Source organism: Eutrigla gurnardus, assembly GCF_963514095.1.
Source record: "Eutrigla gurnardus genome assembly, chromosome: 1".
Lineage (NCBI taxonomy): Eukaryota > Metazoa > Chordata > Actinopteri > Perciformes > Triglidae > Eutrigla > Eutrigla gurnardus.
In genome coordinates, this window is record NC_139915.1 from 26,539,636 (window position 1) to 26,558,292 (window position 18,657).

At 42.3% G+C, this 18,657-nt stretch overlaps 1 protein-coding gene across 1 annotated transcript in view; it reads right to left on the bottom strand.

Annotated features, from left to right (window-relative positions):
• nkd1 (NKD inhibitor of WNT signaling pathway 1) overlaps positions 1–5,035 on the bottom strand; it is a 31,443-nt gene extending 26,408 nt beyond the window's left edge. The window contains exons 1-3 of the mRNA XM_084013985.1: positions 4,891–5,035; positions 4,750–4,782; positions 4,388–4,527 (exon numbers count right to left, since the gene is read on the bottom strand). Coding sequence (XP_083870111.1) covers positions 4,388–4,527; positions 4,750–4,782; positions 4,891–4,915 — 198 coding nt within the window. The 5' untranslated portion in view covers positions 4,916–5,035. The remainder of the gene's footprint in view (positions 1–4,387; positions 4,528–4,749; positions 4,783–4,890) is intronic.
• Positions 5,036–18,657: the final 13,622 nt, after the last annotated feature.

Consider the following 18,657-nt stretch of genomic DNA (forward strand, 5'->3'; position numbering starts at 1 on the left):
CGCACAGGGAGAGGACAGAAAGAAGGAGAGAAGGAGGAAGAGGAGTCTGCATTTGAAAGGTGCTTTCAGCTTCTAGACAAGGGCCCTCGCTTTGTGAAAACGACAAGGAGAGAGAAAAAGCACAACGGCAGAAGCAAAAAGACCAAGGGGGCGCGAAACCTGCCATGTCTTTTATCAGACTTGGAGGCTGAGGGAATGCGTTTTAAAAGCTTTAGGCCTACTTCCAAAAAAAAAAAAAGCTTTCTACTTTTAAAAAAAGAAAAATCAAAGGGCCGGCGACCAACTGTGAGACTATAGGTAGGGCAGAATTTGAACTGCGATTCACTTTTGAGTTGCATTCTGACGTATAATGTACCTTAGCTTTTAATCTGCAGCCACTTTCACAACGATTCTGCAATGCTGCTGCCAAGAAGAGCCATCGTGTAGCCGGCTACCACAGCATAGCAGATAGCACGCCGGTATGCACACGAGCAAAAGAGGCGACTCGTTTAACGCAACAGCGTTCTTCATAACTACGCCCTCTTTATTCCCGCCTCCATATCTTTCATGCAGAACAGCGAGGAGGAATAACAACGCAACAGTCCCGTCTTGAATAGGCTGTGTGAAAGGGGCTTACGCTTCCATGCAATTTGATGGAAGCTCAGTTTGGGAAAATATATATATATATATATATATATAATTAGCTTTGGAATTGTAAGATCTGCAGCTTGTGGAAGATTAGAGGTGGATTTTACTACACAGAGGGTACGGCTTCCCGGCAGAGGAGGAGCCATCGGTGTCACAACAAATGCCTCCCTGCGTGGCCCACTTTAAATGCAGTCTCATTTCATCAGCCACAACCAACACAAGGCCACAGGGTAAACGCAAGAAACAGATGGAGGCTCGCAGGGGAAAGAGGAGGAGAGGGGAGAACCAGCAGAGGGGGGAGGGGAATTTTAAGAATAGAAGAAAAAAAAAAGGGGGTAACCATGGCAGGAATAACCGTTAAAATAGATTTATCTTTTCAGTCGCTCTCGAAGTGGACCGTTCTTTCATCCGATGCCAAGAGAAGCAACCTTATAAACCGGCCAACAGAAATTTGAACTTTCAAGTCATGAGCTGTGAGAACTCCATCAATGCCTCTGTCAGCGACTTAACTCCGCGGGGCGCACATAACATATCAAATTTATAGGTAGGTGCGGACACCACGCTGCACACGGGGGGGAGAAAGTGTGCTGAGCCGGCACATGACCTGGACGCCATGTGTCGAGACCACAAATCCACCTGCCCACACCACTCACTCACTGTCTGCCAAAAGCTCAGACTCACTACATCAGACTGCTGGACTCATGAATGAGCATGGAGGCTGCAAAGTTCTCAAGTGCACCTTTTATGTCTCAATCTATCTGTGCATGCTCATCCACAATTTAATGTTTAAAACCATGAATGCAGCTCTTCTAAATAATGACTTTTATTAAAACCGGTGTGGTTTCCACAGGGATATGGTTTGGGAAAAGATCAGATCAAAAGAATTCCAAGCGTGGACTCCCCACTGTTGACACCCGACCCACATTCTCCTGGACCCTGGTTCAGCTGGGAGGGGGGGCTCAAAGAACAGCAGCTATAAATAACTGTCTCACCAGGTATTCTATACAATGTAGACAACTTCTAAAGCTAAGAGAGTTGACTCACATTCTCTCACCTAAGAGGTTAGCTTCTGTTTTTATCTGAGAGCAACGTGGGGTCAAGTTTTTCAAACTTCTTCTCACAGAGCATCTAGGCTTCTAAACACATGATATTATGTTTATGTTCATTAGATGAGGCTTTATTTAAAGGAGGATACTCAAATGTTGATCATTGATAAAGAATAAATGAAAAAAAAAAATGACTTTCACGCGTGGAATTTAATCCATAAATGCTCCGGCAAACTTTGGGACGTCATAACATTTGTGTGGCGCTTCTTCAGCTGTGTTAATGTGGAGAAAAAAAGCAGCAAAATTAACATATAAAACTTGCAATTTTCTAACCATATAATTGTTGTAGACAAATGTAAAAAAATACCAGAAAGTTAGAACTATTTTGCGTCGACCAACTAAAACTGTAAATCTTAGGATGGGTTAAATGCGGAACATGTGCAAGAACATGCAGCAGAACAAATTTTGTTGTCATTATTTTACAATTCAACACTTCCCTAAAACAGTGGTGGCATTGCAAATTATTCCTAAATTCTCATGCCACACATGGCATCATCCCATTCAGAAAATCTAAGTCTAAAGTCCTGATTATTTGACTGAAGCGATGTCAAAAGCCCAATATGTGAACCACAATTCTTCTCCCCTTTATGTATCGCTCATTCACCAGAACTTCATAAATGTGTTTAAAATAAGTTCTGTAAAACTCAAAATGCAGCAGGAAGCAAACAAATGGTTTAAACTTTAAAAATGAAACATTAAATATGTAGGATTCACTTTATATTCACAAAACAAAAAGAGAAAAGCACCCAAATACATAATGATGGTGGAAACACCTTTCTTCTTTTATTCATTTTCCCTCTGAGCTATGAAAGCCATTAGGCAGCCTAGACTTGAATTATTTATAGAAACTAAGCTCCGCTAACTCCAATTTTTTAAAAAAATACAGCAGGGGCTCCTGTTCCATCCCGGGCCAAAACTTCCCACATCACTGTTGTTTGGGGGGGATGCAGCACAAGGGATATTTCCAAGAACAAAATAATGAATGTTTGTTTATGTGGTAATGATTTATTGTAATTGCATGGTAATAATGTCGTTTTAAATGGTATAATTGGCCACTTAACAAGTAAGCAACCATGTAAATCGCATTGGCATTTCTGCTGCAGCAGCTCTGGAAAATAAACAATAGTTTAGGTGTTTCTCATAGAGCCAACTGCCAAAGAATGACCTGAAGGCACAGAGTTAATAGGATCATATGAAGATGTTTATTGTGGGCATTGGGCACATGTCAGGTGCAACGTGTAAAGCCAGTTCCACCTCCCCAACCGCATGCACTGCACTCTATTGCTCGCGCGTCAGATTTAATTGGCATTCATTAAAATGACCACTACCTCTCTCATCACGAAACCCGCCGTGCAACAGCGTGGCTGCAAAGCTATCAAGAACACCTCACTACAGAAGACAAAACAACAGTGGACTTTGCCCTTCGACTTGGGGGCAGGAATCAGTAGATATTTACGTTGCCTAAAAACTTCCTCAAGTTTGATTCGTTCTCCTCGCCTTCATGCGACTAAAGAATCCGTGTGTAGCTGTGTCTCGCGTGCACGATAATCACTTCTAATGCTCGGTTTGACGTGACCTTTACACGAGAACCGCTGCATGCCGTACGAGCAAAAGTCATAAAAAAAGCAAATGACAGGGGGAAGGAGGAGGGAATTGGCTATTTCAACAAGCAGCTACACACAAATGATTTAGTGAGCCACTAAAAAGCAACTGTCAAGTATTTCCAAAAAGGAAAACAGAATACAACAATTGGCGCTCCTGATGTGTTAAAATGCAAGTGATCCTGGATCTGTGCTGAATGAAATGGATAGGTGCTTTTCTGCTCCAAGTGTCTGGATCGTGGGTGAAGGAACTGATTATCCTTCTTTTTTTTTCACTACTCAACGGGCTCCAATTCCTCAAACATGTTGCCTTTGAGGAAGGCCTCGCTATCCAAAGAGGCTTAAGACTCCTCTGAAGCAATTCCAAAGGATTTCCCCACTTGACAACAACAGCACAGTGTTTACGGCAATGCCAAAATACAAAACAAGCATGACCTCCCAACATTTCTCCCAAGCCCTTTTTACAATCCACACTTGTCACCACACTGTCACATTGGCAATGCTTTCAACTCCAGCTTGATCTATTGTTCCCTTAAAAAAAAGAAAACCTCCGTCAGATCAGTGCATAGGATGGCACCGACATTTGTTCCCCACGTTAAGGAGGAGAGGTCTACCAAAGGGAGTCATTTTATCACAGAACAAGAAAAAAAATTGTTGTGGTTCCCCTTCAAGGGTGCAGTTATTTTCCAATTAGAGAACACCACTGATTGGCAGATGGCAAAGTATTCATTGTCATCCAACTGACTGTGTGCAGCCAACAAGAAAAGACCATTGTTATAAAAATAAAAAAAGTTTGTCCACCAACAAAAGCTCTGAGAAAGTTTGACAAGACTTTTAGAAGAGCAGGACTTAGACATAAACTGCAGACTGACTGTTACCTCATGCAAAACTACTGATGCGGCGAAAAGCCTTGAAGCGCACAGTTGAAAAAAACGCCACAAAACCTCGTCCTAATTATGTGAAGTGCGCGCGAGCATCACCAATTTAACCATATTTCCAACGTTAAAAAAACAAACACGCGAACCCTCGTGGAGGAGAGTCGTCTGTACTCACCCGCGTAGTCAAACCGCAGTTGTTCTTGTGGTGACAGTCCCGCTGCTCGAGGCGAGAGCTCGTGCAATAGTATTTCTGCTTCACGAGCCAGTCGTCGATTCCCTTTCTCGCCAAACAGGCATTGACTACGAAACTGTCGCCTGGTAAAACAAAGAAGCGCATTATTAACGGGCGCTACGAACTATATGGACTACATGATTTTTTTTTTCTTCACACAAAGCGGTTCATCTTCAAAGAGTCTTTCGCTGTAAATGCTGCGCTAATGAGCTGAGAGCAAAAACAATATTTTTAAATATGCTGTTCACAAACCGAAATATGAGACTTTTATCTATATGATAGGGACATAAATAAAGAGCGCTTACCTTCTGGGCTCTCCCTCGGTTTACAAATAGCGGCTTGAGGGAAAGAAAGTCAGAAGACAATGAATAGTGTTACTCGGAAAGTATCGGGAGAACTTAATAGCTGTGATTTCTCTCTCTCGGGGGGCGGAAAAGAATCCTTACCATGTTTAGAGTGCAGTTTACCCATTTCTATGCATCGAGTTGGAGTTGAACACCATCAGAAGAATATAATCCAGAGGAGGAAGAAGAAGAAAAGATATCCAGACGGAGGAGCGTCCGTGGAGACCGGGGGGAGCAGACTGCGCTGTGCTCGGTACAGGACCGTGTGACTGGAGAGCCAAACGAGCCTTTGATCCGGAGCGCCGCCGCTCATAACACGCGCGCGAGCACACACACTCACACACACACAGGACGCAGGGCGACTTCCTGTCAACGCTTTCACAATAAAACACCCCATTGACGAGACACTGGGTTCACGCAATAATGATTAGCGAAGCGAGAAAAAAAAAAAAAAAAGATGCAGCCGCCTAGAGCATGTCTATTTAATAGTGTTTAACCCACTATGGTATTAGATATGATGGACACTTAAATGAAAATTATAACTTGCGTGTAACGTTTAGTCCTAGTGAAACCCCTGCTCAATGGTTTGTACCAACCACTCCAGGCATCACCTCATCAGCATGTATCGTATCAATTTCATATTTACATTTCGCATTTTTATTGTGAAAATTAATAGAACTACTTCCGGTGATGGTAATTTTTTTTTGCTCACTTGACGCTTGTTTCTTCAAAGGGCAGATGAGATGTCAAGACATCCTTAAGTCTAACAATGCAATCATAATAGATACACACTCATTATTGTCACTGGCTCCCAAAAACTGAGGCCTTGGGGCTTCCAAGCCAATCAGTCAGATTTTTACCACTGCTTCCTCCCAGGATATAAAGAGCAGGAGCAAACATCTCGGCTCCAATGAGTCCAAATCACAACATGCATCGTGTAACATTTTAAGTGAGAGAAAAATCAGATAGGCTTCTAGTAAGACATGGCATAACTGATGATTTTTCTCTATCTCACATCAACTAGGCCATTAACAACGGGGTCTCTTCAGTGGTCAGCATGTGTCTGTGTGTTCGGGAGTCTTATTGGTCTCAGGCAGCAGATGAAAAACAGTCCAAGATTCTTTTGAAGTCTTGAAGTCTTCTGTTATATAATAAAAGACAGAGATGTCACTGTGCCATGTGTTATACCATGCTGCTCGTGGCTCAAAGCGACATTAATACAGACGCACACATCCTGTGAGAAAGCTGAGGTTGGTTCAGATATTCCACATCAATGTTTTATAGTTATCAAGCATGAATAGAGTTGGGGAGTTGTGCATGCACTTTATTTGCAATCTTCAATCTGTGACTGTTGAATTATCCCAGATTAGCTACACTGTTCTTTGTGCCGTGGTTAGGGGAAAATGTATATAAAAAAAGTAGATTTCTGTACTGGAAACAAGGGAAAAAATACTCCAATACACATGTTTGTTTGAGATTACAGTAGCATACATTAAAATAATACACTTAGTAACAAATTTCGATCAAAATAATTTTCTGAGGGCTGTCAGCCATTGCAGGTGGGTATTGCTGAAAAGGTTGTTTTTGTTGGGGAAAAAAACATGTCATGTTTTTCAAATGCTGTGTAACTAATTTTAGATCAAAACTCTCCTCTTGTCATTTCTGTGGCATGGCATATTTTTCTTTTCATGTCTAAAAACAGCAGATTAAATTCTTCTAGAGGCTTTGTTCAATTTTAGGACAGATTGTTTTTTTAAACTCACCATCTGTAAAAGCAAAGGGAGTTGTTGAAGAGCTACTTAAATGGCAAAATATGTCATCATTTTAGTAGATGGCTACCACATGGTTGGGTGGTACGACCTCTAAATGAAGTCCTATAAATTCCTGCACAGAGTTAAGCAGCAAATAGCTGGGGGTGACATATGCAAATATAACTGAGTCAAGATCAAAAATGTAATCTGGCCCCATTTTTTTTTTTTTTTTTTTTTTTTTACATCTTTAGGGATGTGACTATACACTGGACGCATGTCTCCAATGCAGCCCTCTAGTTGCATTTCTACTAAACAGTGGTTTCCGCATCCTGACTCTATCATCACATGTCATACCAGGAGGAATCAGGCTCCCCCCTTTGAACTAGTCGGTCGCAGACACACAGATGAGCTTGTTATTATAGGAACTCGCCTGAATTTGCTGGGAAAAGAAGGCCTGTCCCTCTGACACACTTCCTGTCCTTTGAAGAGGCCAACGGAGAGATGGCTTTGCGGGCCCTATTTCCAAGCTTTCGCCTTTGATGCCTGCAAGAGGGAGGTGGCGGGGGTTTAAAGCTAGAGTTCCATCTCATGGACGTGGACCCCTAAACCCTCCAATCATTATCATTATCAAGGGATGCATTTATTTTAGCTTGACACCTCAATCAAATCAGAGAGAGATAAAAAAAAAATGAAGTATTTGGCTCTTATTAAAGGCGTTTGTCAAATCCAGTGGAAATCTGTCTCCAGATTTCTGTTGTGTTGCTTCTTTGATGGTTGGAAGAAAATCTCAACAGAACAAAAGCTAAATTCTTTAGACACCTGCCTGATTGATGTAGGTATTTATTGACCTGGGGGAGCTCCTACCTTGGTGGCCAACCTCGAGCTCATTCCACCATAAAACTCGCCATTCTCCCTGGAAACAGGCATAATGGGGGGCATTCAGTGAGCCAGATTCGGGGGGATCTAATGGTTTGTCTGTGTTTATGTCCTTGTAACAATGTTAGGGGGCCTGATGCCTGGAGAGCCCACCGGAGGGAATGGTGCCTGGCGGTGAGGTGGGGGGATGTGAAGCATGTAGCTGGAGAGAAGAGCAGCTGCCGGGCGCTTAAAGCTCAAACATGTGACTGTTGCCTTTATCTTGAGGAACAAAAGGGCATAGATGTTATAAAGGGCAGAAGACAATCGTGACTGAAGTACAGTGTTGATTCCTGCAGCGGCAGTGACTCAGCCCATTGTGGTGGCCCAGCGTGTGATGTGTCAGGCGAGGAGGGACAGACAGCCTGGCATGCGTTTCCCCATTCTGCACACTGGTGGAAGTGACCTGGATTCACAATATTCCTGGTCACACTGGTGTATTTTAGGCTTTTACAGCTTGCTTTATACGAACACTCTCTATAGTTGCTAAGTGGAGTAAATTTCAATGTCAAAGCAGATGCAACTGTATGCCGCTAACACCTTTGATGTATTTATAGAAACTAACTAAGAGGTAGCAGGTTCTTCCTGTGAGAGCATTTTACAATTACCGCGATAATTTTATATGGCAGCGTGTAAGAGAAATTATATGCACACACACAACCGATACAAATGATGTGATTTTTAAAAATAGTTTAATTTAGATTAACTTTGGCTTTATGACTTCAAAATCAGAGTTTAAAAAAATATATATATTTAAATTGAGATCTTAACAAGATTGCTGATCATGTACATTGCATTATTAGTTTGTAGTGTAAAATAGGAGAATTCCACTCAAAGATTCCTTTTAATCTCAACACTCGTAGCAGGGCCTTAAGCTCACTGACATTTTCTTTTCCGGAAAAATGTTTCCAGAGTTAATAAACTGAACAGAGCGAGCGATGTACGGTAAATAAAGACAGAATTGTGCAGACTTTCAGGCGCGCCGTTTCATTTTTTCCAACGTCCAAATTTAGGCCTGAATCAATACTTTCTGCTTTTGTACTCCTCTTTACTATCTGCACTCGGCACTAGCTGCCTTTTTCTTTTTTTTTTTTTTTTGAAGCGGTGGGGGTGTAGCCCCATCCAGAACGAGGACACAATTAGTGTATTCAGCCGAAAACAGTGGGGTTCCCCCTTTGATGTGGGGATCAAATGAAGGAGCTGTGTGTTTTTGTCCAAAATGACAGGCTTGCCAGGTTTACTAATGGGTAGCTAATAGAAAGAGAGGTTTATGATGCTCATTAATTACACAGTCTGTCATGTGTTGGAAGGGTAGAAGAGAGGAGATTGGGAGGGAAAGAAGAAGAAGGAGAAAAGAGAGAGAGAGAATGGGGTGTAGCAGAGGAAGAGAGGAGAGAGTGGGGGTGGTAGGGTGAAAAGAGGGATGGGTGTACCCTGAATGGAGGAAATTGGAAATGAGTGGAGTGAAAGAGCAAGGGCAACGAGATCTCCTAAGAGATCCGCACAAAACCTGAGTTGATGGAAAGCAAGAGAAGAGGAAGAAGAAGAAGAAGAAGAAGAAGAAGAAGAAGAAGAAGAAGAAGAAGAAGAAGAAGAAGAAGAAGAAGAAGAAGAAGAAGAAGAAGAAGAAGAAGAAGAAGAAGAAGAAGAAGAAGAAGAAGAAGAAGAAGAAGAAGAAGAAGAAGAAGAAGAAGTGAAAGAAAGGAACAGGAGGAGATAAAATAATCCTTTCCCAAAGATAAGAGCAGCCACCAAGACAGGAGCTTCAAAGAGCAGGAGACACTCTCATGGGAGCGTGCCATAAACCTTTTCCTCATCTTCAGAGAGAAATTCAGTCCCTGATCCAAACACGCCCAAGCTCTCAGCACCCAGCGCCCCGCAGGTGTCCGAGGCCCGGCGACTCCCGGGGTGGCGCCGCACACTTCCAAGCAACGCTGCCTTTGAACCGCTCGGACTCACGTGGAGCGGCGATGGTGATCTGCACATAAGGTGCAAAATGTGAATAGTTAATGAAGAGAGAAGAGAAGGGGAGGAAAGAACAAAAAAATCAGAGGCTGTCACTCCCACCACAGGGAAGACTAGTGATCTCTGCTATCAGCTTCAACCAGCACAACTCCCATGAACCCGCTGCAGACGCAGTTTGTCATTTCAAGCTGAGCCGCTAACAATGCCCCCGCCAACAGTAGCCTATCCTTTGTGACAGAGTGGAGGTGTGACTTGTGGGATGCTGCTGGTGGATGTAATGGTGAGTTTAGAGTAAATGAGGCTGTCATTAACACTGAGACCATCCAGTGACCTGTGAGAGACCGGGCCGCTCTCGTCCCCACAGGGCCGGGCACCAGTGGGGCCACTCAGCCAGACAAGGTTTATTTAGCTAAGCTCCGAGTCTCCCACACATAGAGGCCCACACCGCCATGGAATTCATTATCCTGGGCCGTTAACGGGCCCCTGGTGTTTTGAATAGTTTCAGCAGGCTTTGAAATTGCACTCTCTGCTTGGGTTCAATCGCGGAAGGCCATGATCAAATTGCACCAAGTGTTATATCATCTTCAGGGCGTTCCACTTGAGACGCGAGGCCGAGGTCCACACAGGAAAACAATGGCAGGCTAATACCCAAATATTTAGCAGCACGTTCCACAGCGAGGAGGCCTGCTTCGGAATAACAGGGCGATGGCTTGGCGCGGCGAGCCTCTGGGCTCTTGTTGCAGAACGACTTCCTGTCCACAAACCTGCGACCTTTCACCTACAGATCCACAGGAAAACAAGCAGGACCATTTCACTCTTTTTGGGGAGAAAAATCTAAATACGTAGCTCTGCTGATATAAGCCAATTCATATCTAATTCCCTTGTCAGATTGACGTTCAAGATGTCATGAGTCATCTGAATTGCTGAAAAACAGGTAAAAGTTAGTCCTTCGTTGGGAAACGTAAATACAGTTTGTTTTTTTAAAATGGAGCCACCAAGGTCAGAGCTTCCGTAGCTGTATCATCTTCAACGGCTGCAGTCTAGATCTTTAGAAAAGCTCTAAACACTAACAGAAATCACAAGATTGATTCATTGTCCAACAGCTACACAAAAATCCTATGGCCACAAATTAAATTTCCAAAGGGTTACTCTAATAGACCACATTAGAATAACCTGCATGGAAGAAACTGTGGGGCTTCTATAATTAAAGAAGCTGTCAAATAAGAAGGAAACTTCGGCAACAGGCCAACACCATAAGTGTGGGAAGACACCTCGGAGGCTCATACAGCTTTAAAATGTGTCGAGGGTGATTGTGTCTCAACATATTTCAGTATTAAGAGATTCATCCCATGGTGGAACAAGAAATTAAAGTTACAAGACAGTAAGAATTGAATTGCGTTATTCCTGCAATGAGGAACGCCATGCGGCTCCATTCCCAAAGAGAGGTGATCAGGTGCATTTAAAGGCTCATCTATTCACTGATCTTGCTCAACAGAAAAAAAGACATCATATGAAGCACATTTCTCAACAGAACTATTCCAGAGAGCATTTCACAACATACTGTTTTGATATTGTTCTTTTTATGTGTTTACTTTAAAAAAAGAAAAAATCTTGTAAAGCATATCATTTAACCAGACGAAAGCTTCAGAGTGCTGTCAGCAGAAACCGGCATGCCTCAAGCAGCATTGTAAAGCAAGTACTTAAAGTCATTTTTCCACAACAATAAAACATTTCTGAGTTGGCTCGTAGCCACCCTCACAGAATTCTGCCTGTAGCCGCTTGGCAAGAAAGCAGCGAGGACATTTCAGAAGAAAAGCAATAAAAGCAACACTAATTCTTTACTGGCTTGTTTTTTACCTCTATAAAATGTTTCAATGACTGTATGTTACAATGAACAAATAAATAATAAAGCATATTGATTCCTTTTTATGGCACCGTTTCTGGCACAAGGCAAACTAGTCCAAGTGCCAGCCTCAACACTCAAATACGATCCGACTGTTATAACAGAACAAGTTTTCATCTCAAAGCAGGAGACTTTGGTTTCCATCATGTTGAAATTATGTTTACCAGGTGTATTATTTACCATGTTCACATCATAGTTTGCAAATATTGGACAAAGCGAAAATCTGACCTAATGATGAGAGTAGGTTGTCAAAATCCGTCCTTTGAGGATCATGCAAATTCAGTGTGTCGTCGATATTTCACTCTGGAGCAAACCGATAGACTCACCAACATTTCAATCCCAAGAGCCTCGCTGTTAGCGTCGCTTAAATTGGTATAACATTTTCTAGCAAAAAATTGGTGCCCCAGACTAAAAATGTGTAACTGAAATCCACTGCCCTCTGATCCACAGTGTCAAGTCTGCTTTGGTTTGGAGAGGAATAAAAGGGGATTTATATGGGTTGTGTCAATAAACCGTATGAATTTTGTAATATGGAAATCGGTTGCAAGTTAATATCTGTTGACCATCATGGTTATCAAGAGCCGTAGCACAACATTTCAATCTTGAATTTCACTTGAATCAGGTGTTTGAGCTCTGATGAAATCAGGACAATGAATGGAAAGCAGTAGGTGTGTCTAAAGCCTGCAATAAATTGTCTGGGGGTTTTATTTTTAGTCACTATTCAGTAGAAACAAGTTGTGGACTTAACAATAACATCACCTTTTCAGTTTCAACTATATAAGCAAACTGTTGCCTGTTTACACATCAAGCAGTTACCGAGCATTTTTATCACTCATTTGGTTTTCTGGCCATTTGATGAATAAATTCCACTTTTAGCTCTCGTTTTTGGTCTCCACCAACTCCTGAGGTGAGAAAAATGGCTCTTTAGCTGCTTAAAGTTTCACTTTGTTCACCAGCTCGTTGCTAAGCAAACATGTCACTGATGTTTGGTGCTGAGCAGGTCGTGTACAGCAGGTTTTTAAAGCTTTTTCATTGTTTTTAAAGCTTTTTCACTGAAAACCGCTGCTGAAAACAGCTGTGTGCACTAAAAATGGCACTATGAGTGGTAGAGTGCACCAAAACAGTAAAGCTGTGGGCCGGTCAGCTCAACAATGAGCATTAAACTCACTTCAACCCTCCATAAAACAGAGGGGAGCTGCAGATTTAGTTGATAATTCTCTACAGGTTCATCGCTACGAGCGGCACGTTTCACATTGTCAAGTGATTTTGTAATCATAAAAAACATAGATTATAGCCGCTTTTACTTTTGCATTATTCCAACTATAATTATCTTTATATAATACGTTATCTAGGTTGTGTGTTTCAATATCCTTGCATGTGTCCTTGCATGTGTTCGGGCTGTTCATGTGTCCGGTTTACGATGACTGTGAAACACATCCAACACTCTCCAACCAACCCGACCCTTCAGAGCTCCCCTCACAAATGTCTGCCTGGTTTGCAAACCGGACTGATTTTCCCATCCACGGTTCATAAAGCTGGCTAGACCTGACAGTGCACATGCCTCGCAAAGACGATATCCTCCGTCCTACACAATGGTGACCCAGGTCAGCTGTTAAGTCTCCAAATGGAACCACCGTCAAAGACGTTAAATTCTGCCTGTGCCAGTAAATGACCATCCACCCTCTTTCTTGGCGAGAGGGGGCAGAACCTGCAGGGTCACATAAAACCACATTTTAATTCAAAGACCAAAAAATTACACAAGCACTGTGCAATAAAATTCTAAACTACTTTTGTCAAAAAAAATATAAATAGGCATCGTAAATATTTTCATTCTGCACACAAACTGGTCATTCTGTCCCAAGTGTAAACTCATTAAGTATTGTAAAGATGCACAATGATGTTCTGTGCATTGATGCTTGGTGTGGCTGCGAGAGGGCCTTTGGCTGAGAAGAGGGGGCAGTCATCCAGTGATGCGTTACGTGAGATGCTTTTCAAACAGTGGGTGAACTGACCCCTGAAGCCGGGTCACCGCATGATGCCCTGATGTCCAGCGAGGCTCCGCCCTCTTCTGTGAGAGGGGGGCGGCCGGGTCTTCACAATAAGACAATTCAGCTCTGTAATGAAGTCGTGTTCCCAGAGAGAAAGGCCGACTGGATGGATGGCTGGCAGTCAAACGACACGGCTCTGGAAGTGGGGGAGGGGATGAAGGTAAAGGGAGGGGGGTCGACATAGAGGCTGGTGATGTCATCCTGCCGGAGGTTGCACCATTTGATGCCTACTGGGAGATTGTTAGCTGCTACACAATCATGAACAGCGTTAAATTGCATTTAAAAAAATTTAACCATCCTGTGAGTGATTATGACTGTCACTTTTCCAAAATCAAATGAATTGGAACAAATGAAATAATACAAGCAGCCGAGAGGGAAGTGCACTGCAGTGAAGGGACATACAAGGTAATGACAGAAAAACGTTGACCTAGAATTCATTTCTAGGGATGCATTTATTTTGCTCCAGACTTTGTCTTCACACTAACATAGCTGGGTGCCGACGCCCTCTCTAAACCTCTCTTCCTGTATCCTCCTGCTCACTGTGATCACTGCTGTGTTTTAACACAGCCGAATTCCTGATATATAGTAACTCTCATTTACATATTTGTGAATGTGGGAAATTTGATTGCGGCTCATAAACTGGCTACGATGTTGACCAGCATGCATTGCCAAGCTGCAGTGAATCACTATTTTTAACGATCACAACATCATCAGGCGAAATAAACAAAAACACACATTGACAACAGCTGCACTGTGAGATCAGCTATAAGTTATAAATCAGTCATGACGGAGAGCATTAGAAGCAACAAAATGGTCGTCATATTCAAGTACGCCCAAAAAGCATCGGAATGAGCTGCAAATGTGCATTTATGTTTGAAAAACACAACACATTAAAGAAACTATGTCATAAATGTGGCTTGTGAAACATTTACAAAACTCTACATATGTATGTGTTTGCCCACAGTTGTTTTCTCCTCCACCTTTTTGCTAAACAGGCAAACCTTTTTGGCAGGTGAAATCTTGCTGACTTTGCTCTTTGCAGAAAGTGCATTTTTAAGAACACTATAAAGTTTGAATTTGAACCGGTGACACCAGATTGAAAACTCTTTCCACACATTCAAAGTTTGGGCAGTTTGAAGCAAATGCAGGTCCTGATGTAGATTAAAAAATGAGGATTGTGAGCCTTTGGCGAAGGTACCGGGATGTGCTCTCTCCGAGTGCTTTCTAGTTTCTCAGATGTTTCGTATTGGTGGATGAAGCAGGGTCAGGTCCGTCTCCCCATTGCATGTTGGGAAACATCTGGAGAGCGTGCGGGTCGCAGCACAATCTCTCACTGCGAGATTCCCGATGTCAGAGAACCTTCACACTCAGCTGTTACAACATTGTGTGAGCCAGCTACTTGATACAACGCACCTCGGTGCCTCTTATCAGGCTGAGGTATCGCACTCTCATTGGCTGCGGTTTACACGTTTTCAACACTCGGGTGGTCTCGCTGGGATGTTCATCGTGTTGATCAGGTAGTTGAATGGACTGTGATTTATAGATACAGAGAGAGAGATAGTGGGATCGGCCAGTGGTGCACAAGAACATAAAAATCAAGCCAAAGTTGAGTATCTTAGGTGGTTAGTAGGTGGTTATGATGTTATTCTATTATTGTTTCTGTCATCGTTTTGCTGTTCTTTCAGCTTTAGCTACAATGTAGGTCTTTACTAAGTATAGAAAAGCAATGTATAGATACACAACTTCCTCACTATGTGACCTGATATACAGGAGCTCCGACTAGAGAGAACCTTTAACAATTATTGAGTATTTTATTTTCTAATGCATTTGCATTTTGTCCAAAACACTGGGGCTTATACCATCAATTGCCGTTCAGTAGTAGATTTCAAAGGTAACATCAAAATGCCAACTTAGGCTACTTGGTTGTGGGAAGGCCTATCTCCACATATAATTACATTTACCAGACATTTATCTATATAGGCCCACATATTAAGACAAACACATAAACCTGAATACCTCTGGCAGAAGCTTTCAGGGGTTCCGTCTATCTCATACAAATATATTTGAACATACTGCAGAAGTTAGCAAGGATTTCACAAATTGAGCAAAGTGACCTCTTATATTTTCTGACTCTGTTATACAGAATGAAAATGGCAGACTTTCAAATGGCCTTCCATAGTATCTGTGTTGTTTCGACTCTACAGTAAGTGACTTTGATTCATGATGATTGCTGGCGGACCTCTGACCTTAAAATGGTAGTGCAGCTTAATCCAAGATTAGGCATGTTTTCTCAGTACAAAGTACAAATCTCCCTCCATCTATCAAAGCAGAAATGCTTTTTGAAAAGCTGAGAAATGGCTCGGGATAAATCTGCAAGGATAAAAAGATGTTGACGCCGAACCAAAAATGGCAACCGATATGAAACCATTTACATGCATCTGACGTCCGATGTACTTGGCACAGGAAAACCTAGAGGTTCAAACACAAGTCAGTCGGACTGTCTGCTTTATTCTCACGCTAAGTCTAGTGGGAATGGAAAGACAACTAACATCACAATACCATTCCTTCTTAAGGGTCTTCCACACATACAGACCAGAATATTAGTGACCTCATGCACCAGAGTTGTTCTGTGGTCTGTACGGATCCCCAGCATTAATGGTACACGGTTTAACCATTTATTCATCTTTATTTGCCATTTGGATTAATGTTTTCTAGTCGCAGATACCCTGATAGTGTTACATAGTGAATAATAAATCTGTGATGAAAGAGCTGACCGCTAACGTTACATTATGATGTATTTATGCCTTTTCAGTATTGAATATTGGGTGAAGGTAATATATAACATTATGATGTGATTAAATATAATTTTATACAATTACTTTTTTGGCACGAAACTTGAATAGTTTGAAGTTGTTTGAAGGAAATGTTTTCATAGCAATATAAAATGGATAATAGAGAGAATTATTACCTCTTTAGCTTCCTAACACTATAACTCTACGCAGCTTTTAATACATAACCAAAACTACTAATGCCAAGATTTTTTTAGCAATTTAAATGCAATCTGTTTGCGTTTTTTTGTGTTGCAAATAACCACTAAATGATCATAACAAACTAAAGGGATACAATTTAGAATTTTAGACAGTTTGAACTCACTTTAAGTGAATAATTGCCTGGAGCCTTGTATACCAACTATAACAAAACAAAACAACAAAAACAATCTGTATCAGCTGGAACAGGTCAGCAATCGGTATAAAAAACGTCAACGGTCATCTTTAAAAGTTGCCCTTTTTTCTGCCGATACAATCCGTGATTCAAAACCACGATCCGATCCGAGCCACAAGTGTTGTGATCCGTTGCACCCCTACAGAATATCTTACATTTCCACATCCATAATACTGCCTCTGATGATATCCTCTAAACCCAGCTGATGCTTTAACTCTGAATTAAGTGTCGTCAGACGATCACACACACACACACATCCACACCTAGCCAGGGCCGCCGCCGAGCCTCATCGCCAGTTTGTTTTCTCGAGGTCTCAGGTTGTTCCTCTCGGTTTCATAACAGTTTGAAGCCTTTTTGCGGCGGAGTTAGCGAGGCCTTAATTGGGAGCAGATGAAGAGGCCCCTGCATGCCTCCATGGTGATGTCAGACCTGGTGTAGGGAAAAGCATGGTGGGATGAAGGAGGAGGGGGGCATGCGGTGAGCCAGAATGTCTGAGAGTCGGCCGACTCTCGGCAGGTCTACAGGTGGGCAGACTGGCAGGAACACCACTGCAAAACACAGCCAAAGAGCTCACACAGATATCAAACGTGGAGGAACTATTAAAAAATCCCTCATAAAACATCTTAAGAGAAAAGTTAATGGGATGGGTATTTTCTTCACAAAACACGGAGGTGAAAATGAATATCATAGCCTCGTAATCCACTTCTGGAAACTGAAGAAAGGGCTTCTTTGTAACACCAGGCAAATTAATGTGCCGCACAATGTTTTCATCATCCATTATCGAATCAAAGAGAGACTCGTGAAGCCATTTTTCATTCTGAGCATTAAGCGTGGCCGCTCGTTGAGGTTCTGTGATCTAAAATGTAAATTCGTTAAGGACTTTGCTCTTATCCCGGTACACACAAACCGTGCCCACCTAGTGCTGCCCCTGACCCATTTCGCTGCATGCAGGACATTTGCATGAAAGGAATGATACTCGATGCCAAAATAAACATCAATTAAAGCTGTCAAACACCACGAAAAACAGCTGCAGCTTTGAACAGCTCGACCAGCAGGCTTCAAAAGCGAGCCGTCTTTAAAGGACTGCCTCGCGCGTGCGGAAAGGCCAGGCTGGAATTAGCACGGCCTAGGTTAAAACAGAAATTATCTCTGCTAATGAACTGAGGCAAGATCCTCTCAGTAAAGTCCTCCATTAAGGTAAAAGATTTAGCCTCTGTCAATTGCAATTTATTAAAAAGCATTCATAAAGAACGGAGAAATTGGTGCCACAGAATAAAAGACATTTTAACAGATGACTAGAGAAAATCAAACATGAAGGGATAAGAAAACAGTATTGTTGGTGTTTGCAGCTATAGTACAGCTGAAGGTTGTCTTATCAGAGCAGACAAGTCCTCAGCAGGAGCAGGAAGCGAGCAGGTATTTGTTCCCTCCCGGCGATTCACACAGCAGTGATTTGTCGATACAGGTTTTTTTGTCTGATTATAATCTATTACGGTTGCTCTCCTCTTGTCCGCTCGCTCATACAGAGCTCCCATTGAATAACTGCCACGGCTCATTACTGCCTCACTACCAAACAACTTTCCCCTGGACCGGCTGGATTAGGTTGGATCCTGACATCTCGACTCTCCTCCACAAAGCTCTCCGTGGCGGAGAGAGAGGCGAGGGGCTGCCGTCGATCTTTACCAGTTTATGAAAAGCGGGGCGAGAGGAAGAAAATTACATGCTTTAAAATCTGTGTTAAATCTTGACAGAAACGATTTTTAAAAAGCAATAAATGAAACAAGAAAGTGGGAACTCGTGATTTAGAATCTACAGTCGTGCTGACACAGCGGTGTGTTGAGCTAAATGCTAACGTTAGCATGCAAACATTTGCTAATTAGCACTACATATAAAGTACAGCTGAGGCATGTGAAGATGTCTTTAGTTTTGCTGGTTCTTTAACTCCACAGCTGCAGAAAGCAAACCAAACCGCCCTGTGATCGCAACAAACGTGTATCTGTATCTCAATCTCATCGCAAATAAAAACTGCACAAGCATTTTTTTAATTGCTTGTGTTTTGTAGCAC